Source organism: Miscanthus floridulus, chromosome 8 (assembly GCF_019320115.1).
Source record: "Miscanthus floridulus cultivar M001 chromosome 8, ASM1932011v1, whole genome shotgun sequence".
NCBI classification, from domain to species: Eukaryota; Viridiplantae; Streptophyta; class Magnoliopsida; order Poales; family Poaceae; genus Miscanthus; species Miscanthus floridulus.
In genome coordinates, this window is record NC_089587.1 from 222,827,735 (window position 1) to 222,854,237 (window position 26,503).

At 43.4% G+C, this 26,503-nt stretch overlaps 3 protein-coding genes across 18 annotated transcripts; 2 read left to right on the forward strand and 1 right to left on the reverse strand.

The window, feature by feature from the left end:
* Nucleotides 1-9,829: 9,829 nt before the first annotated feature.
* LOC136478291 (vesicle-associated membrane protein 711-like) lies at nucleotides 9,830-11,778 on the forward strand. The gene is made up of 4 exons (XM_066476680.1): nucleotides 9,830-10,420; nucleotides 10,695-10,885; nucleotides 11,068-11,231; nucleotides 11,336-11,778. Exons 1-4 carry the CDS (start codon nucleotides 10,180-10,182, stop codon nucleotides 11,424-11,426), a joined length of 687 nt encoding a protein of 228 aa, XP_066332777.1. The 5' UTR covers nucleotides 9,830-10,179; the 3' UTR covers nucleotides 11,427-11,778.
* A 150-nt stretch (nucleotides 11,779-11,928) lies between these two features.
* LOC136478288 (26S proteasome regulatory subunit 6A homolog) lies at nucleotides 11,929-16,025 on the reverse strand. Its single transcript, XM_066476661.1, has 9 exons — nucleotides 15,729-16,025; nucleotides 15,516-15,632; nucleotides 14,815-14,922; nucleotides 14,290-14,481; nucleotides 14,003-14,194; nucleotides 13,422-13,540; nucleotides 12,774-12,861; nucleotides 12,464-12,583; nucleotides 11,929-12,328 (listed from the first exon to the last, which is right to left on the reverse strand). Exons 1-9 carry the CDS (start codon nucleotides 16,023-16,025, stop codon nucleotides 12,110-12,112), a joined length of 1,452 nt encoding a protein of 483 aa, XP_066332758.1. The 3' UTR covers nucleotides 11,929-12,109.
* Nucleotides 15,981-25,938, forward strand: LOC136478289 (tyrosine--tRNA ligase 1, cytoplasmic-like). 16 transcript variants are annotated; one of them, XM_066476664.1, is made up of 11 exons: nucleotides 15,981-16,192; nucleotides 17,252-17,408; nucleotides 17,992-18,275; nucleotides 18,400-18,496; nucleotides 19,995-20,106; nucleotides 20,255-20,337; nucleotides 20,925-21,070; nucleotides 21,654-21,759; nucleotides 22,567-22,626; nucleotides 23,222-23,286; nucleotides 25,733-25,938. In XM_066476664.1, the coding sequence occupies exons 1-10, from the start codon at nucleotides 15,981-15,983 to the stop codon at nucleotides 23,279-23,281; spliced, it is 1,317 nt and encodes a 438-aa protein (XP_066332761.1). In that variant the 3' UTR covers nucleotides 23,282-23,286; nucleotides 25,733-25,938. The 16 variants fall into 16 exon arrangements, with proteins under 16 accessions (XP_066332761.1, XP_066332764.1, XP_066332765.1 ...); XM_066476667.1 differs by lacking the exon at nucleotides 25,733-25,938 and adding an exon at nucleotides 24,858-25,723; XM_066476668.1 differs by lacking the exon at nucleotides 25,733-25,938 and adding an exon at nucleotides 23,689-24,849.
* Nucleotides 25,939-26,503: the final 565 nt, after the last annotated feature.

Here is a 26,503-nt window from a genome sequence, read left to right on the forward strand (position 1 = left end):
TTCTCACATCATGTAGCGATGGCATCTGGATTAAAAAGATATTCCCTTCGTATAGTAAAGAAAAGACCTTAGCCAAAGTCAAATTGCCGTACAATGTACCACTTGACGTGAGGCAGTCTAAATCCAATAATGCCATTCTCACATCCTGTGGCGATGGCATCTGGATTAAAAAGATATTCCCTTCGTATAGTAAAGAAAAGATCTTAGCCAAAGTCAAATTGCTGTAAGTTTGATTAAATTTATAGAAAAAATATATCAAGATTTATGATATCATATTAGTAACAATTAATTTTCAAATGAGTGTCACTGCTTTTGATTGGAGGGCTTTCTCTACTTTTAAAGTTCATATTTTTTTTACATCTACTCTAACAGGAGCCCCCAAATAAAGGCACTCAATCCATAGACACTGGTGTATGGACCTACTTGTTATCCCATTCTTCTCCTTGTTCTCATCAACTGAGCTATGGCATTGGTGTTGGGGCTACGGAGCCATGCCCCCACGCAGAGGAAGGAAACGTTTTGGAGATGAGCCCCGCCGCATCGACATCGAGGGAGAGGAGTCACACCCTGTGCTAGGGAGGCGATAAACAAGGGTAACACAACCACTCCGGCAAGTATGACGAGGCGAGCCGTGCCAAGGGAGGACGGTTCTAGCATCCTTGGACCCTGTTCGACGCCGCTTCTTCCCTGTTTAGATGGACACGGACATGGAGGGTTGTAGGTGTGTCGATGTTTTACCACCGATAGCCTGCCACGGGGGTACCCGGGACAGTTGTTCGGGCTTCGGCGAATAGCGAAATTCGGCGGTTACGCAAAGAGACTCACGATTTATACTGGTTCAGGCCCTCGACTTGGTCGAGTAATAACCTTACGTCCAGTTTTGGCGTTAGCCTGTTTGCGTTGTATTGCTTTGAGTATCGGGTATGCGTTCTCCTCTTACAATGGGTACCCTCATCAGCCCTTTATAGTCCAGGCGCTGAGAGACGTTGTTTGTGTCCTATTCGGGTACAAGGTCAGAGTCCTAAGCTACACTTCGGGCGCCTTTCCTTGTATAGTTTGAGTTGGAGTTTCGATTTTGCACGTTGCTTTGCTCCGCGTTCTTCTTGGCGATTGGGTTGTAGGCCTTGTTACTAAGGCCTACCTCCTTGCAGTATGGTCTATGGGGGGCCCGTAGGGTTCCCCATCGACAAGCCCCGAGCATTTCATGATTGAGCTTCAAGGGCCGAGTTGTTGTAGTCTTGATCCGGGTCCTTCTTGAAGTGAAATCTTGAGATGGTCTTCTTTGATTCTTCTTTTGGCTGATGTGCACTTTTGCTTGATGTCCTCCGGGTTCTTTTTCCTTTGAGTGCAGCGAGTGCAATTTTGCAAAAATTACACTCATTGAGTGTAGCCCCCGAGCCTCTTGTTTTTTGGTACAAAAAGCTGGAGGGTCAAAAAATTCGAAAATATGTTTTTCTGTGGTAGGTACTTATAGCCCCCGAGCCTTCTCTGGGTTCTTTTCTATTGAAAAGAAGCTGGAAGAAAGGTCTTGATTTGTACTCCTTTGATCTTTGTCTTTTGCTGGTCACGGATGGGTCTTGTATAGCCATGAATGAGCGTCTTCTTTTACTTTTTGTCAGGAATGAGCGTTTGAAGCCGGTGACGCGTGGCGTCCATCGGGCGACCGGACGCTGAGGGCCAGCGTCCGGTCAGTATGACCGAAGCGTCCGGTCAGAGCGCGTTTTGCCTAGTGAAGGGGTATAACGGCTCTATTTGATGGGGGCTCTATTTATAGCCCCATGGCTGGCTCAAGGGATAACTCTTGTACATTTTCATTGACATAACATCCTTGTGAGCTTAGCCAAAGCCCTCCCACTCATCTCTATCATTGATCCATCATCATTGTGAGATTGGGAGAGAATCCAAGTGCATTGCTTGGGTGATTGCATCTAGAGGCACTTGGTATTCGTGTTGCGCTGCGGATTTCGCTTATTTCTCTTGGTGGTTGCCACCACCTAGACGGTTGGAGCAGCGGTGAAGGATCGGCACGAGTTGGTGATTGTTCGTGGCCGCCTTCGGTGATTGTGAGGGGAGTTGTACCTTCCCCGACGGAGTGCCGAAAGGTAACTCTAGTAAATTGCTCGTGTCATTGAGTTACCTCACTTGTGGGTCGGTTCTTGCGGTGTCCTATCGTGTGGACGAGGTTTGTGAAACACCTCTTAGCCGCCGAACCACCAAGTGTTGGTCGACACAACGGGGACTAGCGTGTTGGCAAGCACGTGAACCTCGGGAGAAAAATCGGTTGTCTCTTGTCATTTGCATTCTTCCGATGATTGGCTTGATCTTCATCTTGTGATTGGTTCATCCTCTACACAGCGGTATAATCACCCTACTTACTTGTTTACATTCTTGCAAACTAGTTTATACAAGCTCTTTAGTGTAATTAGAATTGAGAGCTTGCTTTATTATTTACATTCATCTAGTTGAGCTCTTTGGAGTAGCAAGTTTGTGTGCCTAAGTAATCATTGCAACTAGAATTGTTGGATAGGTGGCTTGCAACCCTTGTAGAGCTAGAGCAAGTTTGCATTACGCTATTTGTCATACTAATCAAATTGCTCTAGTTAATTTGTAGATTTTTAAATAGGCTATTCACCCCCCCTCTAGCCATATTAGGACCTTTCAGCTGTGAGTTCTTCCACAAATATACCGGGTGGTACTTTTGCTCTATCTGATCCTAATTTGGCTAGCACATTTGCTGCAACGTTGGAATCTCTTAGTACATGATGGATTTCGAGTCTTTGGAAATTTTTCTCCAATTTTCTGACTTTTGCATAGTACGCATCCTTGTTATCTTTTGTACAATCCCAATCCTTGTTGACTTGATTGATTACTACAGCTGAATCACCATAGACAAGTAGTCTTTTGATCCCAAGCGAGCTTGCAACTCTTAGACCATGTATTAATGCTTCGTATTCTGCCTTATTGTTAGTTGCCTGCCAAAGTATTTGTAGCATATATTTTAACTGTCTCCCTTCTGGTGATATGAATAGTACTCCTGCTCCAGCTCCTCCTAACTTTATAGAACCATCAAAATACAGTTTCCAATGATCAAGTATTGGTTCGGGTTCTTTTTGACTGATTTCTATCTATTCAGCAATGAAGTCGGATAATGCTTGAGATTTGATTGTAGTTCTTGGTTTGAAGTCTAGGGTGAGAGCACCGAGTTCTACTACCCATTTTGATATCTGACCTGTTGCATCTTTGTTGCGTATAATGTCTTGAAGTGGAAAATTGGTTACCACTGTAATCTTGTGTTCATGGAAATAATGTCTCAGCTTTCTTGATGATATCAACACTACATAAAGTAGTTTTTGCACGTGTGGGTATCTCACTTTTGATTCTGTTAGTACTTCGCTTATGTAATAGACTGGTCTTTGCATTTTGTATGCGTGTCCAGGTTCTTCTCTCTCAACCACAATTGCTGTGCTGACAACGTTCTTGGTTGCTGTAATGTATAGCATCATGTCCTCTTTGTCTTTTGGTGGTGTCATTACTGGTGATGATGCCAAGTATTCTTTTGACTTTTAGAATGCTTCTTCTGCCTCTTCTGTCCATTCAAAATTTCCTACCTTTTTCAATAATTTGAAGAAAGGTAGCCCTTTTTCTCCTAGTCGGGAGATGAATCTATTGAGTACTGCCATGCATCCTGTAAGCTTCTATATGTCTTTAACTTTCTTTGAAGGTTTCATATCCATGATGGCTTTAACCTGCTTTGTACTTGCTTCAATTCCTCGGTTACTGACTAGAAACTCGAGTAGTTGTCCTGATGGTACCCCAAAAACACACTTTGTGGGATTTAGCTTCCACTACCATGCTTTTAGATTCTTGAAAGTCTCCTCGAGGTCTTCTATCAATGATCTAGGTTCTTTTGTCTTGATTACTACATCATCAATGTATGCTTCTGTATTTCTTCTGACTTGACTCCCCAAGCAAGTTTGAATTGCTCTTTGATATGTTGCCCCTGCATTTTTTAGCCCAAAAGGCATTAATTTATAGCAATATGCCCCAAAGGGTATAATGAATGAAGTCTTGCTTTGGTCTTATTCTCTTAAGGATATTTGATGATAGCCTGAATAGCAATCTAGAAAGGATAACAGAGCTGATCCTGCTGTCGAGTCGATGATTTGATCAATCCTTGATGGGACATATGGATCTTTTGAGCAATGTTTGTTGAGGTCTGTGTAGTCGATGCACATGCGCCATTCTTTTGAATTCTTCTTCTCTACTAGGACCAGGTTGGCAAGCCAATCCAGGTTGATTATTTCTCTGATGAATCCTGCTGCCATGAGCTTGGTGATCTCTTTTTTGATTGCTGCTTTTTTGTCTGGAGCGAATCTTCATAACTTCTGCTTAACGGGTTTGGACCCTTTGTTCACATCAATAATGTGCTTAGCTAACTCCCTTGGGACCCCTGGCATGTCTGCTGGCTTCCAAGCGAAAATATCTTTGTTGTCTCGAAGAAAGTTGGTGAGCATGAGTTCCTATTTGGGGTCGAGATTTGCACTGATGATTGCCGTCTTCTCCGGATCACCAGTCAGTAGGTCAATAGTCTTGGTAGTGGCTTCTTTTGGTGGTGCGAAGTTGCTTGGCTTCTTAGCTGGTATCATAATCTCATCTGGGTTTATTTCGTTGGCCGGTATTGCAATCTCCTTTCCTTCCTTTATATCTTGTAATCTTTCGAATATTTGTATTGCTTGTACGTCGCAATCATGTGCTTTCTTTAGATCTCCTTTCAATGATAATACGCTTTTTGTTGTTGGCATCTTGAGCAGTAGGTATGGATAATGTGGTACTGCCATGTATTTTGTTAAAGCTGGTCTCCCAAGTATTGCGTGATAGCATGATTCAAAGTCTGCAACTTCCAATTTTATGAATTCCGCCCGGTATTTGTCCGGTGTGCCAAAGGTGATGGGTAGGGTTATCTGTCCGAGGGGCATAGCTGCTCTGCTGGAAACTATTCCATAGAATGATGTGCTTATGGGTGTCATTAGACCTTCACAATCTAGATTCATCCTTTTGAGAGTATCTGCGAAAATTATGTTAAGCCCGGCTCCTCCATCGATGAGTACTTTAGTTACTGCTACTCCTACGATAGTCAGACCCAGTACCAGTGGGTAGCATCCTACGTTTGCTGCACTGGTCCATTGGTCTTCTCTTGTGAAGTGGATGGGATACTCTGACCAATCTAGATATCTTGGGATGGCTGGTTCAGCTACCATGATGGCTCTGTGAGCTAGTTTCTCTTGTCTTTTGCTTCATGTGTTAGGAACACCTGAAAATATCACTGTTAATTGGAGTTGGGGTTCTTGATAATCTCCTTTAGCTCTCTTTTCCTCCTTCTTGGATTCTTCTTGCTTTGGCTCCGAGTTGTTTTGATTCATGTTTTCTCTCTTCATGAATTGCCGCTGAAAAGTGCTGCATTCAACTAACTTGTGTCTGGCCCCTGGGTGTATGTGATACGACATGTTTTCTATGTTTTCCGGCGCTCTTCCTTGGTAGTTGTTACTCTGATAGTTGCTATTACTGTTGTAACTGCTGTTGTTATGGTTGTTGCTATTGTTGTAGTTGCCATTGTGATTGCTACCATTGCTATCATTGCTGTTGCCATTGTATCTTCTTTTGTTGTTTGTGGTTGCCACCATATTGTCCTGTCTTGGTCTTTTGTCTTGCTGTCTGTAATCGGGTCTTCTATTCTCTGGGTTGTCCCTAGCAAATCTGTGCCGAGTTCTTTCTTCTGATGAAATTAGCTTCTCAACAACCCTCTTGAAGTCTTCATTTGTTCTTGGGTTCTCATTGAAATAGTCCTTGTATTGCTAGTTTGCCTAGATTCCTTCTACAAAGGCCTCTATCACCTCCCTATCAGTAATGTCGTGGACTTGAGCCCTGAATTCTCCAAATCTTTTATAGTATTCCCTTAGACTTTCTCCTCTCCTTTGCTTTACTCCTTTCAATTCGACTGCAGTCATTGGATGGGTAATAATGCTTATGAAGTTGTTGCAGAAAGCTTCTTGCAAGTCTTTCCAATACCTGATTGATCTTGGCCTCAATTTGTCAAACCATTGTAGCGGCATTGCTTCGAGGGCCATTGGGAAGAATAAAGCCTTGATGTTGTCGTCTCCTACAACTAATTCAATAGATTGGGAGTAAACCCTTAGCCATTGTCTTGGTTCAACTTTACCATCATACTTGGAATGATTTGCTGGTTTAAACTTGTGCGATAGCTTTAAAGTTTGTAGTCTTCCTATGAAATAAGGGAATCTGTCGTATGGTTTCGTTCTTCCGTAATCTGGTGATCTTGCCCTTCTGTAATAAGACCTGTCTTCTTTTAACTCAGATTCTCCGTAGTCATCTTCTTTGTTAAATTTTCTTGATATTTCTTGGTAGCGTTGGCTCAATTCTGGTTTGTCTCTTTCTTGTTGCTTTGAGTAGTGTTTCTTCCTTCCATTGATATCAGCACTTTCTACTGGTCCTATCCTTTGAAAATTCGATTTTTTGGGTGGCTGCTCCCTTTGTGGCTCCTGTGGAATTTCTTCGCCGGGTTGTTTTTTTGATCCCCTGACTTCTTTCTTCTGGTCTTCCTTTGCTTTCCCGTTATTCATGAGGGTGTACAACTCCTTTGTTAATTCTTCAATTCTTTTCCTTTTTGTATTTTTTGTGGCTTCTTTTTTTGCCTTCTTTCTGTTGTATTCCGTTAGCTCCGCTTTATATTTATTCTAGACTTGCTTCCTTTGTTTAGCCTGGTTCCTCCTTCTAGCTTTCAATTTGTTCTTCTTTAGCCTTGCTAGTCTTTGCTCATCATTTTCGTTGCTGTCGCTTTTCTCATCTAGCGAGATGTTGCCTTCTGATTCGTCTGAAGATTTTATATCTGGTATCTATGGTGGTTCCAAAGGTTGTTCTAACTGCTCTGCCATGTATACAGTATACCTCTTCCGAGCTCTTCTTGTATGGTATTCCATCCTTCGTTTGGTTGAGCTGTCTATAGCTTCTGAATTGGATCCGAGTTCTTTTCCCTCTTGATAAGGTAGTTCTTCAACGCGTGTGCCAGTCTGGACTTTGCTTGAGGTGAAAGAACCTGGCCAATGCACCACACAATCTTGCGGGGTCACTGTCATGATCATCCCTTCTTGTGCTCCCTCTAGGAGTATTCTTCTTGCTGAGTTCATCTTGTTTTGGGTAAAGTGTTGATAGACTGATGCCACGTTGCGTAGTCTGTAAGTTCCCAAGTTCTTCTTTAAGTTGTACGGGTCGTATCCCTTCGCGATCGTTGTTGTGTCTCCGAGTCCAATTAGGTTTGGCTCTTGTGCCATGAAGATTGTCTTGGAATTGGGTTGTATCTCTTTTTCAGAGTCGGTTTCGTATCCGCTTTCTTCCTTATTCTGAGTTGTATCCGAAGTTGAGAGTTTTGTCATCTTCTCGTCGAGTTTGTATTGAACTTCGTCATCGAATTCTTTTTCTTCTCAGAGACGGGTACGAAGCTTGCCGTCGTCGTTAGCCTTGCAGATCTAGGATCTGAAGACAAAGGTTGTTCCCGCCGAAAAGGTCATCTTGAGGTTGAGGTCCACCGAACTCTCGAGAAAAAAATTCATCGAAAGCCCCTATCTGGCGCGCCAGCTGTTGATGTTTTACCACCGATAACCTGCCACGGGGGTACCCGGGACAGTTGTTCGGGCTTCGGTGAATAGCGGAATTCGGCGATTACGCAAAGAGACTCACGATTTATACTGGTTCAGGCCCTCGACTTGGTCGAGTAATAACCTTACGTCCAGTTTTGGCGTTAGCCTGTTTGCGTTGTATTGCTTTGAGTATCGGATATGCGTTCTCCTCTTACAATGGGTACCCTCACCAGCCCTTTATAGTCCAGGCGCTGAGAGGCGTTGTTTGTGTTCTATTCGGGTACAAGGTTAGAGTCCTAAGCTACGCTTCGGGCGCCTTTTCTTGTATAGTTTGAGTTTCGGTTTTGCACGTTGCTTTGCTCCGCGTTCTTCTTAGCGATTGGGTTGTAGGCCTTGTTACCAAGGCCTACCTCCCTACAGTATGGTCTATGGGGGGCCCGTAGGGTTCCCCATCGACAAGGTGGCGGCCATGGGATGGAGTAGGGCAGTGACGCAGGAGAGAGTCAGAAAATAAAAGCATGCACCGAATAGAGTTGGGTATGAGAAAAAAGTAAAATAGGGAGCTCCCTACATACCCTGGGAGACTTGGATGGCTCCATGAAGTAGTATCCTAAGTTGGAAAATGTCCAATTTACCTACATCAAGATCCTAAATGCATATGCAATGAGTTAGAGTATCTAGTGGCACTTTGATAACCGCATTGCGATACGAGTTTCACTCCTCTTAATAGTATGGCTATCAATTCTAAATATGATCACACTCTCTAAGTGTCTTTATCACCAAAATAAAATAGCTCCTACAAATTATACCTTTGCCTTGAGCTTTTTGTTTTTCTCTTTCTTCTTTTCAAGTTTAAGCCCTTGATCATCGCCATGCCATCACTATTGTCATGTTATGATCTTCATTAGCTTCTCCACTTGAAGTGTGCTACCTATCTCATGATCACTTGATAAACTAGGTTAGCACTTAGGGTTTCATCAATTCACCAAAACCAAACTAGAGCTTTTAGGGCGCCGCCATGAATTTGCCTGCACGTGAGCGCGAGGTGGAAGAAGGGAGTGGGCGCGAGCACAAGGTGGAACAAGGGAGTGGGCACGACCACGAGGTGGAAGAAGGGAGCGGGCGCGAGCACGAGGTGGATCGCCAGAGACGGTGTGGGGCCGGTCACCGGGGAGGGCCGTCGGAGACAGCGCTCGTCCTCGGCCCGCATCGACGGGAGCTCAATGACGAGCTGGCGCAGCAGGAGGTGCTTCTGCTGCGCGTCTGTGTCTGGCGCGACTGTCTCGGACACGCCCTGCATCGGGGTTGGCGGCTGCGATGTCGGCGCCCGGGAGGCACACCTCCGGCACACGCACGGTGGTCTCGCGCAGAACTCCGATCGCTGCACCACCACCTTGCAGCTCGCCGGCAGGAAACCGCTGCGCGCCCGTCCACGCACGCGCACAGCTCCGCCAGATGCTAGCAGCGCCATGGCCAGCTCCGTCACCTTCCGTTCGCGCACAGCTCGTGCACGTGGCTATCGGTGACCAGCGCTGGAGCACACCAGCGTGGCGGAGCAGCACAGGCGGCAGGAAGCTCTAGAGCGCGACAACGGGGTACTCAAGCACGGGGTGGCGGCGCTCCACCTGCGCGAGGAGATGGCGCGGCGCGCCTCGACAGAGTCGAAGGCGCGAGGAGGAGGCCAAGCGCGAGGCGGTAGAGCTGAGGAAGAAGGTGGCGGAGCTCGAGGTGGCCAACTACGCGTTCGCCGCCCAGATGCTCGGCACCGACAGCTGCCGCTTCCAGGCGTTCCATGCCTGCGTGCGCGGCGTGGAGCAGCGCCGACGCGACGAGGCGGGCCATGCCTACGTGCGCAGCGTGGAGTAGCGCCAGCGTGGCCCGGAGCAGCGCCTGCGAGGGAGCCGCGCGAGGGAGCAGCGCCCGCCCCGCTGCGCGCGGAGAGAGGAAGCGTCGGGGGAGTGGGCGTGAGGATGGAGAAGGAGGGGTTGAGTTGATGACGAGTGGGCCCCACATGTCACTAAGATGGACAAAACCGCTCACGTTGGACAAAACAGCCTCACCCGCGCCCAGGTGCTAAAAGTGAACGATTTTGATAGTTAGAGTATTGGCGTTAGACGATTTTACAGTTGAGGGTCAAAATTAGACGAACATAATAGTTGAGGGGCCAAAAGTGGACTTAATAAAAAAAAAAGATCATTACGGTGACAAATCTGGGCCGTGACCGTCACAAGCCGGCCCAAAAATTAGCGGAGCCACAGGGTGGCTGTGAATCTGTGATCCGCACCGTCGCCGCCGTACCGAGTGCTATAGACCGCGGTGCGCGCGCGCGGGTGGGGGGCGCCCCGGTCAAACAAGCGAGGCAGGCTCTCCTCTACCCGTTCCTTCCCCTCGATCCCTTTCGCCGCGCGCGCGAGGGGGAGAGGAGATCGAGGAGACAACGAAAGAAGAGGGTGCTGTGCCTGTGCATGTGATCGGGCGGGTCGACGGCCGGCCGAACTAACGACTACCGGCACTCGATTCGGCGGCAATGGGCAAGATCGAGTACGCCGTGGTGGCGCGCGGCGCGGTGGTGCTGGCGGAGCACTACGGCGCGGCGGCGGCGGGCGGCAACGCGGGCGCCGTGGCGCGGCAGGTCCTGGAGCGCCTCCCCGCCGGAGGCGCCGGTGGCGACGACTGCAACGTCTCCTACACGCAGGACCTCCACGTGTTCCACGTCAAGCGCACCGACGGCCTCACCGCGCTCTGCATGGCCGACGATGCCGCCGGGCGTAAGTAGTGCATATCAATCCAATTGCCCAGCATTTCAAATGTCGTTTTGGGCTGAACGGCACGTAGGTTTTGGATTGGATTGGATGGTTTGGCCGATCCCATCGACAAAGATTTCAATTTAGTCGATCGGTGTAGCCTTCATATGATCGACACCATTTTCAGTCGCCGCAACCTGCAATTTTTGAGTTTTTGACACGATATGATTGCCACTTCCGAAACTCGAAATAAATCGATGTGCCATTAATTGTGTCGATGTTGCATGCGCGTTCTCAGGGCGTGTTCCATTCGCGTTCCTGGAGGACATGCACGGGAGGTTCGTCAAGGCGTACGGCCGGGCAGCACTCACCGCGCTCGCGTACGCCATGAACGACGAGTTCTCCAGGGTTCTGGCCCAGCAGATGGACTACTACTCCAATGACGCCAGCGCAGACAGGATAAACCGCATGAGGGGTGAGATCGACCAGGTATATACGGTTTACTTCTTCTTCACCATAATCATCGTCATCATAAAATAAAAAAAGAAAAAGAAAAACGAGACGGAATTAATTCGGCTTTAGTGATTTGGCTCATTTCAACGTCTGTCTTGCCAATGCAAATTGTTTCATCTTGAATTGGCGGCTTGAATAGAGCATTAACTAATTTGCAGGTCCGGAGCGTGATGATAGACAACATCGACAGGGTGCTGGAGAGGGGTGACCGTCTGGAGCTGCTGGTGGACAAGACGGCAACCATGCAGGGGAACACCATGCGCTTCAAGCGCCAAGCTCGCCGCTTCAGGAACACCATGTGGTGGAGGAACGTCAAGCTCACGTACGTTACAACTGTAGTTAATACTGTTTGTCTTACGCATTTTATTAGTTCATACTTCCAGTAATAATCCCCTGACGTCCCTGTAATTCCACTGGTCTTTGCAGAGCTGCAGTGATATTCATCCTCTCCGTAATAGTGTACCTCGTGCTCGCCTATATGTGTCACGGCTTCACCCTACCATCCTGCGTTCCGTGATCTCCCCTGTGCGGTGCCGGTGCCGGTGCCGGTGCCGGTGCGGCCCTGCCCTAGCTCTAGCTGCGTCACAACTTCGTTTTCCGGGTTCTGTAAGAGCAGCAGCTCTGCGTTGCTGCAACTTTTTCTTGTACGAGGGAAACAACAGTTCCATCGACCGATCCTGAAGTTCCGCAACAAGCAATTCTGATTTTTTTTCCTGGGATAAATTTGCTTACCAAGCGAATCCAATTGTTGGGACTTCGTCTCGCGTGAAGATCGTCTTTCAGGTTTACATTACACTGCAAACATGCTTTCCCAGGACGCTAATCATCTAATATCGGCAGCTAGTAGATCATCCCAACTATTCAGGGAGAGCGGAGTGTTCAACAAAGATGCGGATGCAGCAAGTGCCAAGATCAACAATCTGGATTCTGGACCAGAGTAAACATGCAGTCGTTGAAGGCCCGAGTACTCTCCAGGAGAAGAAAGAAACCAAAAACCGCAGGCAAAGAAAAAAAGCATAGGAGCTGGATGCCACTTGGTTAATATAATAGATAAACGATGATACTCTCAATCTCTCATACGGAGTAAGATACAAAAGCAAAGCAGGACAGTGCTTGCTTAATACAAACCATAAGTTAGCCTACCCAGACAATGGCAGTGTCACAAACAACTGAACGATCACCAAGGACCGGGTGTTCCCCTTATGCGTAGTAATTCAAGCTGGACTTCTTCTTTGCCTGCACTTGGATGATCCCCTCATTGAAATCCTCGTGGGTAACCTCTGTAGCATCTCGGCGTAGAGCGAGCATGCCAGCTTCTACGCAAACAGCCTTTAGCTGAGCACCATTGAAATCATCAGTTGAACGCGCCAACTCTTCGAAGTTGACGTCTGGATTCACATTCATTTTCCTCGAGTGAATCTACAAAAACATAACACAGAACAACGTTATTTTGGCTATGCAAGAACAAAAACCATATGGAGTCTTTGGAGGAAAACAGTATGGGACAGGAGGTCAGTATTGAGCTACAACAAATTTCAGTGGCCAGAGCCATACCTGCAAGATTCTGGCTCTTGCTTCCTCTGATGGATGAGGGAACTCAATCTTCCGGTCCAGACGACCAGATCTCATCAGAGCAGGATCAAGAATATCAGCACGATTTGTGGCAGCTATCACCTACAAATCACACAACAATCCAACATTCAGTACACCAGATATTAAATAGAACATTGAAAAATATCAGTTCATCTCTCAAATCATCATCAATAGATGTATTTTTTTGCGCATTCTCAATCTCCAATAGAACAGAACATGAGCCGAAGCATCAAGACAATAATAACTAATAAATTGAAGGTTGAACGCTGACCTTTATCCTCTCATCGCTGCTAAATCCATCAAGCTGGTTCAGCAATTCTAACATAGTCCTTTGCACTTCTCTATCGCCACTAACTTCACTGTTTTATTATGAAACAAAAAAAAAGATACAAATTAATTAACTGCAGATAAATAATACATAGTTACACGTATATCCAAAAGCACACAGCGTTTATCATAGCAAGTTGGCAAAAGATGGGGAAATTGGATGTAGAAAACACAACTACCAACAGCCATTGTTGATAGTGCAAGGAAAATTTGACCACACCAGATATTAACAAGATTCAGTCACTAATCTAATCTAGCCTTTTTTTAAAGGATTAAGTCCACTTTTGGCCCCTCAACTCTCATGTCGGTCTCATGAGAGTTGAGGGGCCAAAAGTGGACTTAATCCTTTTTTAAAAAACAAACCTTATGCAGAGCACTCACTATATATACCTTAAATATTAAAAGGATAGTGGTCAAGGCAATCTAGTCCACACTGAAATAGACTAAACAGAACTAAAAATTGAAATGATGATCAAACTTGGTAACAAACTGATATAATTAAACCAGAACATGTAAATAAACATTGTCATTATAGGTGAAAAGGTGTTAAAACAGACATTAGACTGAATTACTAACTAAATAGGAGTTGTACCTGTCAAAACGCTTTGTTCCAATGGCATCGATTTCATCAATAAAGATGATGCAGGGGGCTTTCTCCTTAGCAAGCTGAAAAGCATCTCGAACGAGCTTAGCTCCATCACCGATGAACATCTGAAACAATTCACACAGATGTTAAAGAATATTTAATTCAAATAAACTAAAGAAAACTAAGCAAGAATGAACATGAACTGATAATGGACCCAGCAATATTTCATGTAACTCATCAACCATTATATTGGACAAATACATGAACAATTAAATCAGTACTTAATATAATCATATCCTAATCTGATGCTGATAATCATCCTATAACATCGATTTCCACCCAGCATGCAGATCTAAAGGAATACATCGCCAAAAAAAAGGAGTTTGCAGTGTAGAATCACACTGCATGAATTCTGTAAACTGCAAGTTGTTATTTATCAGGCTAACTGTACCCACAAATCATGCAAAAAAAGTGAAATACTAAAATGGTTAGGTTTAGGAGCCCTAGCATTTGTATGATACTTTAGTGCATTTCAAAAAAAAATATTGGATGTACCAGATATTGATCTCACAGATTTAGTTACCTACCTGGACAAGTTGTGGGCCAGCCAGTTTCAGAAATGTGGCATTAGTCTGTGCAGCACACGCACGAGCCATGAGTGTCTTCCCGGTCCCAGGCGGTCCATACAAAAGAACACCTTTGGGGGGACGAATACCCAATTTCTGAAATCGGTCCTTGTGTGTCATTGGCAACACTATTGCTTCCACAAGCTCTTGAATCTGTGTTACAACAGAACATCGTATTACTGCTTGGAATGTACAAACTCAGCCATAGTGTTGCTCTAACAGTCCATCAGTTGTAGAAAGCAAATTACCTGTTTCTCGAGTCCTCCAATGTCATTGTAATCCTCTGTAGGTTTCTCATCTACTTCCATTGCCTTAACCCGTGAGTCGTACTCCGAAGGCAATGTGTCTAGTATCAAGTAGCTGTCTTTGTTAACTCCAACTAAATCGCCAGGCTTAAGCTTATCAGGGTCAACTAATCCAATTACAGGAAGGAATATGGTCTGCATTTAACCCAAGAATTAAAAAATGAATCTCTGAGTTCTTCATAATGCACAAAATCAACCAACTACAAATGCGATGTGGAACTAAACATATGCATTGTTGAATTACAATATGTGGGATACGGAACAAAAATGTAATCCAAATCTAACAATCAGGAATCAGGATAGCTTGAATCATTGTTCTTTTAAAGAGGGAGTATATGTTTATCAGCAGGCAAATAAATTGCATTAAAATTGGCTCCCAATTCCAGCACACGTTTGACCACTGATGGATAAAGTTTGTAATATGTTAAGGTCTAGGTGGCTACAGAAATTTCAGGCAAGTTTACATACTTGTCTGGTAGATGTTTTCAGAACAACACATTTCCCTTTCCTTTGTGAGTCCAGATCAATGTTAGCACCATCTTCTTCAGCCTCATCCTCAGGGTTCATTTCCAAAATCTGAAACAGTTGAGAAATATATAAGAATTCAGAGCCAATTGTGCCCAACTTGTGTATGCAGCTTTATTACATCTTAAAAACTTGGAATTCTGAAAACCTTAGAACATTATTAGGGACTCAAAGATACACAGGAGTTCATTTTAATTCCACACCAGAAGCCATCAAAATATGTACGCCATCGAAATAAACTAACCAAATCAGTACTGTTGTAACTATGAACTTCTTCCCAGTACCGTTGTAACTATGAACTTCTTCCCAGCACTGTTGTAACTATGAACTTCTTCCCAGCACTGTTGTAACTATGAACTTCTTCCTTAGATTCCAGTAGCAGATGGGCTACTGAGGCCTAACCAAGCTAGATGCATCCTGGAACTAAACCTGCTGCGTCTAACTAGCGTGTACAAACTAAAATAAAATCATGAAACCTGCTGCGTCTAGCTAGTGTGTACAAACTAAAGTAAAATCATGAAAATCCCAACAACAGAACTGAACCAGATCGATAGATAGCCCAAACAAACCTACCCGGTCACCAAAAAGAGGGATTAGAAAGATGAAACATCAACAGCGTCGACCAATTGAGGCGAGAAACAAACCTCGACGATGTTGCCGACGAGGTACGGCAGCTGCTTGTTGAGCTTGATCTTCTCCTGGTTCTCCTTGGTCTTCTCCTTGATAGACTCCAGCTCCAGGTTCGACCGCTGCAGTTCGTCCTATGGACACCCCCACCCACGAAACATCCCAAATCAGTCAGAATACACCCTACACTCTTGTCGACGCACAGCGGAGCTAGGCTAGGGTTTCCGCACCTTGTGGACGCGGATCTCGTTATCGAGGAGACGGGACGCCCTGATGATCTCCTCCGTGGACATGGAGGCGAGCTGGTCGTCCTCCGCATCGTCCACGGCCATCGCGGCCGGTGCGGGCGCCGACGACGACATCGCTCGGCTGATCGCGCGGAACGGAGGGGTGCGTGTGGCTGCCGCGCTCGACTTGCTCTGGAAGAAGATGCGGAGCGGTGGCCTCGACTTGTGCTGGAAGAAGATGGAGGCGGATGGGCGATGGGCGATGGCCGAAGCACTGAAGCAGACTGTCAGGGACCTCATGGGCTGGCCGGGCCGGCTAGCAGGCTGGAGAAGCGAGTGGGCTCTAGCACCAGACTTGTCCTGGCCCAAGAAGGAAGCCACGGCAGCACAAACAAATACAGAAGCAGGTCAAGCGGAGGAGTCGTTGAAGAACAGACCAGGAACCCGGCGGCGAACTCACGCTCGAGGCGAGTCTCTGACTCGATTTATCTTTCTTCTTCCTTCCTTCCTTCCTTCCTTCCTCCCTCTCCCAGTACCTCAAAGTTTGAAGTTTTATTTGCACATTGAAGCTTGAATTCGTTATAAAAAAAGCTTGAATTTTACTGACATTAGACTTCAATTGGCTTAGTGCTTAGTTTGTATATGAAACATGTGTTTTCCCCCTGACTATCTTTGTTACATTCGAATCTGTCTGGCCGTGAAGAGGCTTTGTATGATTATCAACTTGTATTGTTCAAGTTACGCCTCGTTTTTGTCTGACCTTATGAAACAAGGACTCTCAATTAGACGGCGAGCGGGTATGTGACCTCGAGCCGGCGCCGGCCGCCGCCTAATAGCCGCCGCTTTGGGCCCAGCAGGAGCCGGCGCCGGCCGCCGCCTAATAGACTACCTGCTGGGCCCAAAGCCGGAGCCGGAGCGGGTATGTGACCTCCCCACCGCCGCCGCGGCCGGCGCCGGCGCCCCACCCCTCCCCTCTCTTCTCCTGGCCCGCCCACGTGGGCGCGGGAGGGCGTGGCTCCGCTGCCCGTGTCGGGGCCCTTCGCCGACCTCCAGCCGCCGGGGTCGGGGGCCGCCGGCGCCGGCGCCCGGCCGTCCACGGCCACCGGATCTGGCGGCCCGTGGCCCGCGGCAGCAGGCGCTGGGGCCCCCGCCACACAGCAGCCGACGGCGACATCGGGAGCCCACCTGGCTGAGGACAACGACGACTACGCCAAACGCCGCCTCGATAGCTTCATCAACGAAGTGACGCGTAAGAGGGACTCTCCACTGATTCGTGAGCCTCCAATGCAGCCTCCTGCTATGCCAATGATACCGCGGCGGAGCAGGCGGTTGGAGGCTCAGCCCCTCTCTCGAGTACCTGCTTCCATATATTTTTGTGTGCCTTTTGTCAACTACTATTTATAATTCTGTAATTGAACGGCCGGTGGAAGTTTAATATGTGTGTTTTAACATTTTACCCGTGTGGAAGTTTAATGTTAAACTAAAAGCTACAGTAATGGAGTTTGATTTTTGCGTTTCTTTAACAGGGATACAATGAATACGAGCTCTGACGAGAGGTTCACAGTTCTAAGGAGTATCGGAGAGTTCATCTATGAGCATGAGCTCAGCGTTTTGCTACAGAAGAAGCTTGATCCCATATGTTATGTTTGGTTTGAGCCATCCCTCACTATGGACATAGAACAGGTATACCAACCAAGAATTTATTCTCACAGCACCCTTAAGTGGTTTGAACTTAAAACCTAAACTATTCTCTTGAGATGTATGAAGGGTGACATCGTTTTTTTCTGCAAGTTCAATTGAATATTCTTTCGAAACTTATCCTATTCTGCCCACCAGATCATTTCTGGTGCAGCCCAACTTGATGCAACCCGTTAAGGTTAAGCTTGGTGCTTCTAGACAGTTTCAGGTTACTTGCATAAATTAAGCGATTTAATTTATTTAGTGAGGTTAGATTTGTGAGTATTTCATAAAAGTAAGGTGAACCGAATAGATTCTATACTTAGAGATTGGGCTTGAATACAAAGATCGAATGACTAGGTACATTGATGTGACAAGTTTCAGCTATTGACATTTTCTAGTGGGGAAAGTATTTCTGCACTGAATGCGGCTTTATGATTTACCTTTCAACCTTTGATACTACTCAGGCTATTGGTTTACAGAAGTTTCAGTTTAAGCAATTAAGTTATTGCACAAATCCAGTTTGTTGGAAACTGTAATGATTTGATTATAAGAAGTAATTTGGCATGGATCTCTTCTTTCCTTGCAGGGGATTATGAAGACAATCTATATCAACAAAATGCTCGAAGCTGGTTGTACTGTTAAAATATTGATGGCAGATTGGTTTCTGCAGCAGCACCCTAGGATTGGTACCGATCTAAATAAAATAAGGGCCATTGGCCAATACAACATTGAAATGTGGAAAGCAGCTGGAATGCACCTTGAAAGAGTAGAGCTTATATGGCTGTCAGATGAATTGGACCACCATGCAGTTGATTACTGGACTCTTGCCATGGATGTCTCCAGAAAATACACCATGGAAAGAATTGCAAGGTAACTAGTTTTGATTAGTTAAGGCCTTATTTCACTTGCAAACTTTTGAAATGGTTTATCACTTTGTTAAGTGATGCCCCATTCCTGATATGTACACAGAACAATTTATTCTTTTCTGCTGCAGCTATTGCGAGTATGTAAAACCATATGGACCAAAAATACTGCCTGCTGCCGAGATATTTTACCCTTGCATGCTAGTTGCTGTCGTATTATGCCAGAAGGTTGGTTTCTTTAGAAATAAATTAGTCATATCTTCTTAAATAAGGAACATTGGTACTTCTGTTTTGTTTCTTGGTACGATCGGTTCTAGAAAAAGCGTAGTCAGTTCTAGAAATAGTAGTGGATTTCTCTACTATCTATGTATGTGATGTGGGGGCGCCAATATCAAAGGCGCAACAGGGCTCGAGATGCAGCTAGGGCAGCCAGGACGGTATCCCAGGAGGTGCTGGCTGTAATCAATGGCAATTAGAGTCCTTGGGAAGAGATTAGAGTTAATGAGAGATTAGAGTTAATGATGGGGAGAGAAGCGAGGAGTTAGAGGTTGGGTGCCTAGAGGCTGAGCTCCTCTATTTATACCTTGTAACCAGTCTATGATGAAGGAAGCAATGAACAACAAACAATCCAGTTACCCCCAAATATTCTAGTCTCCCTCCACGCCGACTTTGCCCGGCCTTCCTCTTGGCAATGGTTATCCTCTCTATCCCCGATATGAACTAAGGTTCATAGCAATGTATCTGTTTTAGTAAAATAATTTGCACAAACGTTTTCAGTTCAATAGTTTTAGGGACGCAAACATTCCAAGTTCCTTGCAACTCACTGGTTCTATGAAGCTACAACGAACCTATGTGTAATCATGAAGAAAGCAATACATATCATGGAAGCATGGATGATAAAACATAAAAAACTTTATTCTCCTAGCACTGCTCTAGAGTATGTTCTCACTATAGTTCTCACTGGAATTGAATTATTTTTTCTCTTAGTTTGTGTATGAATCTAGTGCTCAAGTTTGTTTTATTAGAAACATTGTATCTTGAGATGGCCATCTTAGATTAATAGGAATCTGGTAGATTGTTAGGTGACTAGTATATTGGTGAAGACGACAAAGATGGCCATCATGCTTTTGGAACTCATTAATTCCTTCAAATAAGTTATCTTAATTGTGCACAGGTAGAAATTTCAAAAACAGATAGCATTTATTTTCCTGAAGTGAACTTAAAAATAATTTCTTTTAGTATACGAAATCTAAACGCAGTTGATAGCATACTTTGCAAATTGTTAGAGTGAAGCTTCCTTCCTGGTGGATTTCACATCTTCACTGCTAGTTGGTTCTTTGCTATGAGGCATAATTTCCGAAGCATTTCCAAGAAGAGTATCATTCTTTCCCCATCTAGTAATAGCCTTCAACTAGTAGTTTAAACTTTAAACAACATGTTTCTCTTCTTACAAATTGTTTTCTTGCCATTGTATCACATACAAAGTAGTTGTAGTTTGTAGTGATCAGCAAATTTTAGTTTCACTTGGTAAAAACAAATTTGGACTATATAATCTTGCCCCTGCAACCAGTGTCACCAGGAACATGGTACGGTGCCATGTTCCTTGTCCCACGAACACATGAAATCCCGTCCCCGCAATGGAAAAACCTTTGTCAAGGAGTGTACCCCATTCCACGATCCAATCGTCGTGGGAACTTGGTGACTTTATAACTTTTTGTTTTTGTAGTTGAAGGTGGACATATGGCTCTTCAGCAAGGACCAGCGAGACTTTATCATGCTAGCTAGAGATTATTGTGAAGATATAAATATGGGAAGGAAACCAACTTTTTTGCTGCACAGTATCTTGATCCATACCTTCTGTGTTTTTTGCTGTGCGTGCTCTGTATTTCAGTTATGCAGTTTTTAATGATGGATAATTTAGGCGTTAGGAGTGTGGGCGGTGATATTCAATGCGGACATGCGGTATGTCCTTAACTTGAAATACAGATATTCTACCTAGTTTGCTTGAAGACCCAGAATTTCAGAATGAGATGGATCCAGGACAGACCATTTTTATGCAAGATGAGGAGGTACCTTTAATCATCCTGCAACAGAAGATACTATTGCTGATCTTTAATATAGTAGATGAACCTTTTCAATTTTCAAGCTATTTTTTCACAAATTGTTTCGGTTGAAGAGGTCTTTTGGTACACATTCGAAGTTCCTTCCAACTTACTGATTATCATCAGGCTAGAATCTGATTGTGCAGTAAACCTGTATAAATGTTGGGAATTTGAAAAAAAATTGAATACTCTATTGTCCCCTAAGGCTATCCTAGTGCATGTTCTCCTATAGTTTCCTCTGTTCAATTGAACTGTAATCTCTCTTAGTCATCTTTAGAGTAACTGGAACCAAAAATACTTGTGCAGTATAACAGCTTAATTCAAAGTGTTTGTATTTTTTGCTTCGGTGGCTGATTTGTCCACTCTTTCTAAATTAATACAAAGTGATTAAATCCATTTTTTGTTGTTTCATTTTGTCAATATAACCCTTCATTGAAACATACTATGCTACATATTTCAAGTGGACAAGATGTATATATTTTTGGGCTAAGCTTCTCATGTTCACTATTTTTCTATGAATGAATTCTTTAAAAAACAGAGATTTTTTGGTGCAGGATGATTTGGATTTTAAAATGTGGAGGATGTTCTGCCCTCCAAAAGTAGCAGTATGCAACCCATGTTTGGAGTACATCAGGTCTCTTGTCTTCCCTTGGTTTGGAAAGTTTGAGGTAGTTCAGAAGGAAGGGAATGGTAGTAACAAGTAAAGTTCTTTCACTCATGTGCCAAAACTTTCTCCTGCCTGCTTCCTTATTTCTGTGTAACCAGTCTACCTCTTTCTTGTGATATTTGACTCATGGTAAAATGCACAAAATTATATCTGATCCAGTGTACTTTCAGCTATCACAATCTACATTCAGTAGCCAACTGGCATATCTTAGTAAAGTCTGATTCACCAAGAATTGTAATTCACATTCACTAGAAAATTGTTGGCAACTTGTGTTAAAAAAAAGAAAAGAAAATTGTTGGCAACAAATTCACCATGCTGCAAAGATAAGTGCTATAATCAATACCATGTTTCACTTTCTGTAAGAACTGTTACCTCTATACTGTTGGAACCAAAGCACAGGCTTGGGGCTAGATTTCTGATTTCATTAGCCTTACCACAAACATGGCAGGTTGGGGATACATATAGAGTAGCATACTTGGTCCTTAAGAAAGGATTACAGCATATTCTAAGTAGATGCTAAAGTAGATGCTAAAGCAAGATGATAAGATAAGATGCTGACATAAGCACCAACTACTCCTAAGATAGATAAACACTAGACTTATGCTTTCATATACAGGACATTTGCAAGCATGGATGAACTCGTTGTTGACTATGAAAGTGGTCATGTTGATCCAATTGATGTTAAGCTGGCTTTTGTAAAAGCGATAAACAGCATACTAGAGGTAACTGTTGCTCCCTAAGTGCATTATCCAAAATGCATCTGAAGTCCTAGTGTATGTTGGTACAGTATATGAATATGCAAGTTCAATGCAAATTTCCCCCCATAGTGGGTTTATACGTTTAATGATACATTAGTGGAAAACACATTTATTTATAACTTTATAGCCAGACAAAGTTACACAACCAACAACCATGATGTAGTGGGACCGCAGGTCCACACGAGAGCCTAAAAGAACTACTTTTGTTTTAAAAAAATATTACACTTGATAATTGTTATATGTGGGGGAAACAACACTCTCACCGTGCAAGGAAGGTTCTGGTAGCTCCATGAGCAAGAGTATTGTTTGCCCCCATACAACAATAATTTCATCCGTCATATGTTAATAGATAGGAAATTATAATGTGTAGCTTTCGGTTTCCAGAAAGTATTTTTTTTTTCAAATGATGTAGAGGTAGAATGAATTGTCATCCATCCTTCTTTACAATTATAAGTACCTTTTGTGGGGGAAAAGAACGAGAATATGGAAATTAACCTCTTTGACACTTCCGAAACTTAATTTCAGCTAAAGAAAAGAAATTAACTTGATGTACGTTTTGGATGCAGAATTTGTTTCCTTGTATCAATGAAGTACGTAGAATTTGTTTCCTTGTATCAATGAAGTACATGGAATTTGTTTCCTCACATCAGTTATTTTTTTAATTATTTGTTTGGGCATTTGTTTTTTGTTACTTTGTTCTAAATGCTTGCTCGTATTCAAAGTAATATTCTATTCTGATAATTTTTTCTTACTAATTTCCCTTTCTTCAAGCCTGTCGCTGAGTATTTCCGTAGAAACACCAACGCCCAAGCTCTCATTACTGCCTGTAAGGTATAGTTATTTCTACATTTATATTTACAGTCAATAATATCACAGATGACTAGTGGCTTTTTAGTTGAGCATTGAGCTGCAATATCTTGCCAACAACTGAATAAACTAGGCACAGCAAAGATCCAGACATCAGATGGTAAATTAAGATACTAAGACTCTTTTGTCAGCAGCCCTTGTCACATGTTTATGTACTACTTAAATTGACTTTTCATACAGTTGTTCTGATCATGGAACAAACATTAACATTACCAAGGGTAAGTAGAAAAATGGGTGATTGAATTTTTATGATCAGGGAATTTTTAGCATCAAGCTTTTCCATACCCATACAAATGAAACTTGGTCCATCACCATCTCATCCCTGGGCACCATACTAATGGAAAGATAGATGAACGGTGTCATCCCAAAAATCATAGAATGACCCAGGATCCCAGATAGATAAACTTCTTTACCAAACTTTTTCAAAGGGCCAAATTCAGTTCAGTTTCTTAAAATGAAAAAGAACAATAAACTAATAAAGGCCGGCAGCTGACAGCACCACATCAGTGAACTAAATTAAAAGAGTGGTGGGTTTGATGTTTGCTGTCTTTAATTCCAGATTCCGGATCAAGTGACTGTGGACGTCTGGAAGATTATAATGCAGAACAAAGAGATTTGATTCTGGTAAGTTTACTGGTCCTGAATTGTTAAATCAGCTGTTGCTGACTATTGCTTATAAGCAATACTGTAGTCCAATTTCCATATCGTCCGTGCTGCTGGATGCTGGATGCTCCAAAGCTCAAGGGAATGATTTTAAGATACTCCCTCCAGACAAAAATACTTAACGCTGTTGACTTATTTTGGTCTTTGAAGTGTTGCGTTGACCACCTTTTCTATTAGAAGAACATTTATACAATATATAATAAATGTACGAGAACATGAAAGTACTTTTCAAGAAAAATCTACACATAATTTTTATGTTTCTGACTAAATATTTTCAAAACTATTAATGATCAACTTTTCAAAAGTATTTGTGAAGGGGGTGTATTATTCTATTTCCCTCGATGTATAACAAGAAATTTATAGGTTTCTTTTTTCAGTGAGGAGGAAATGTTTCTAGGGTATCACCACACCGAACGTTTATCCATGCAATGAACAATGAACCATATGTAAATAATTTAGCACTATTCTGGCCTTTCTATCTTGCGTAGAGTGCTTATGCAATCATGTAGCACTACCTCGAGTGAAGTTGACGTTCGAGCAAAACTAGCATGTTGGAGTACTCGCTTTTGTTGTCTGAAACGTCAATGTTTGCTGACTGAAAGGAGTATGTTTGGGCCCTTCCTTGAATGTAGTACTATCTCCACCCAAAAAGAATGTAATTCTAGATTAGTCTAAGCCAAACTATACCGATGCTTAATATTTATGATTCCAAATAGGTGTACTATGAAAATATATTTTATGAGTAATCAAATTATACATATTATGATATCACAAATATTAGTATTTTTTATATAAATTTGGTCCAACCGAAGATGGCTTGATTATATAGCTAGGATTGCATTCCTTTCAGGACCTGGGTAGTACACATGGTTTCAACGGCAATTTTTTTAGATAAAGGAATTTTATTCCGGCCTCTGCAAGAGCTTTGCACTCAACCATTCATTATTACATCGTTTCAGCCACCAGCTGATGTAGAAAAGCTCACAAAAAGCTTCAATAAAAGGTAGTGGGAAAATGAACTGCGGTGTTTTGATAGAACTGCATAATAATTGGCAAAATAAAAGAAAAGAATGAAACATCTAGCATTCTATTTCTGATCAATGATGATGCCTACATATAATTTCTGTCACAAAAAGAAGCACTGTCGAGTTTTAGGTCTTAGAAAATTCGAAGAGAAGATGAAGTTAAGTGATTCTTCTTCACAAAAAACCCTGAGAAGTCATTCCGGGACATCTTGTTTTGGGATACAATTTACCCTGTGAGAAGTCATTTCGGGACATCTAGTTTTGCGATACAATTTCGTAGAGCAGGGCCAATTTACGTGGTATGGATCGAACGGCCATGCTTTGCTGGCATCGTGAGAACTTTTCGATTCCGAGCTGGATAGGTAGATCGCAGTTGGGCCGGCCCAACAAAACGAAGAAGGGTCGGCCAACGATTGGGCAGGGCTGCTTCCCTCTTCCTTTCCCCTCTTCTCTATATGTTTTCGTTTTTTTTTGAATTTTGGAGCCAAATTCTTGCCATTTTTGCAGAAAACTGAACAGACCACCGCTTCATCAAATGGTAAGGCACGACAAGGGGGAAAAAATTATGTGCTTGTGGGCCCCACAGCAGAGGCTGGCGGTGTGTTGAGCGAACATATCGCCCTCTAGGCAAGGGGCCTTTGTAAATCTCGCCCTCACAGGGGATGATCCATCCTGTGACTCCCATGTCAAGAGGGAAGTTGAACATATTAACTTGGATTGGGAGGTGGATACTTTAGTGGGGGGTTTACAAAAAATGGTTCGTTTACAGTAAAATCAACATATTTGCACCTTGTGAACACTGATGCCAGAGTTATGCAAGAAATTTGGCATACGAAACTGCCTCTTAAGATTAAGTTTTTTATATAGGTATTTAAAGAAGGCCATCCTAACAGAGGACAATTTAGCTAGAAAGAAGATTGGAATGGCTGGAGAACTTGCTAGTTCTGTAGTAAGGCCATGTTCGGTTATCAGGGAATGAGTGGCTGGAAAAAATCCAGCTGGAACTCAAATTTGTATAAGGACTTAAACATGGAATAATTTGGAATGGTTTAACCGAACGGGCTCGGTTATCAGGGAATGAGTGGCTGGAAAAAATCTAATTGGAACTCAAGCTTAATTTGTATAAGGAATTAAACCTGGAATAGTTTGGAATGGCTTAACCGAACGGGCCCTAAATTAGAAACCATGCAACACAATCTTTGTTATGCAAAATTCTTGAGGCGTGCTGCTCTTAATGGAAATAAGTTATTTAATTGTTGGCAAAGATTGGGCCGGAAGCGCAAAAGCGTAACTTATCAGAATGATACTGTTTTTGATAAAAATGATACTGTTTTTGATAAATAAATGCAAACCACTGTTCTTTTCTCTTTTTTTTTTTGCAGGTTTACTCCGGATTTGTGCACCCTTGCAGCTCAAGGATGACGACAAAGACCATCTAGTTCAATTGTTCAAAGGATGCCAGTCTCTGGAGTCCAAAGCCATATAGTTTTTTCATCTCATGGATGGCCTTTTATTTCTGGTATTGAACTTTAGGAGTAGACTTGAAACTTTAGTTGAGCTATTAATGATTGCGGATTGACGCCTTTTCTGTGGAAATGAGCAAAGCCACCGATTCATCTCAGACTGCCTGCCGTTGACGCGGCTATTGCCGGAATTGTCGAGCGTGGTGTGAGGCAACGAGCCTCGCGTCGAGAAGCAGCAGGGATCCCTAAGGTAGTTACCAAAAATCCAATTGGTAAATCAATAAGTTTTCCAAGTGACTAAAGAAAAGTTGGGAGCATATTTGTTGGATTCCTCCAACAATTTTTAATTCTCGTTCTTAAAATATAGTAGACAATTTTGTATCACGAATCTCAATCTATTTCTAATTCATCCTAACCATTTTTATACTTTCTTTGTCCCTGGTATATTTTCATCGGTTGTCCTACTCCTTAGGTCCTGTTTGACACGGCTCCACTTCACCAGTAAAACCGTTATATTTGGCTTTAGCTCTATGAATAGCTCCATCGATGGAGCTGGAGCTGTTTTGGTAAGGTCTGTTTGGGAGAGCCCCATCAGTGAAAAAAATGAATCTAGATCTGGGAGTCACCTGGATCCGAGATTCACTGAAGTATTTGGTACAACTCCACCTCCCTCTCTGTCTCACAGCCAAC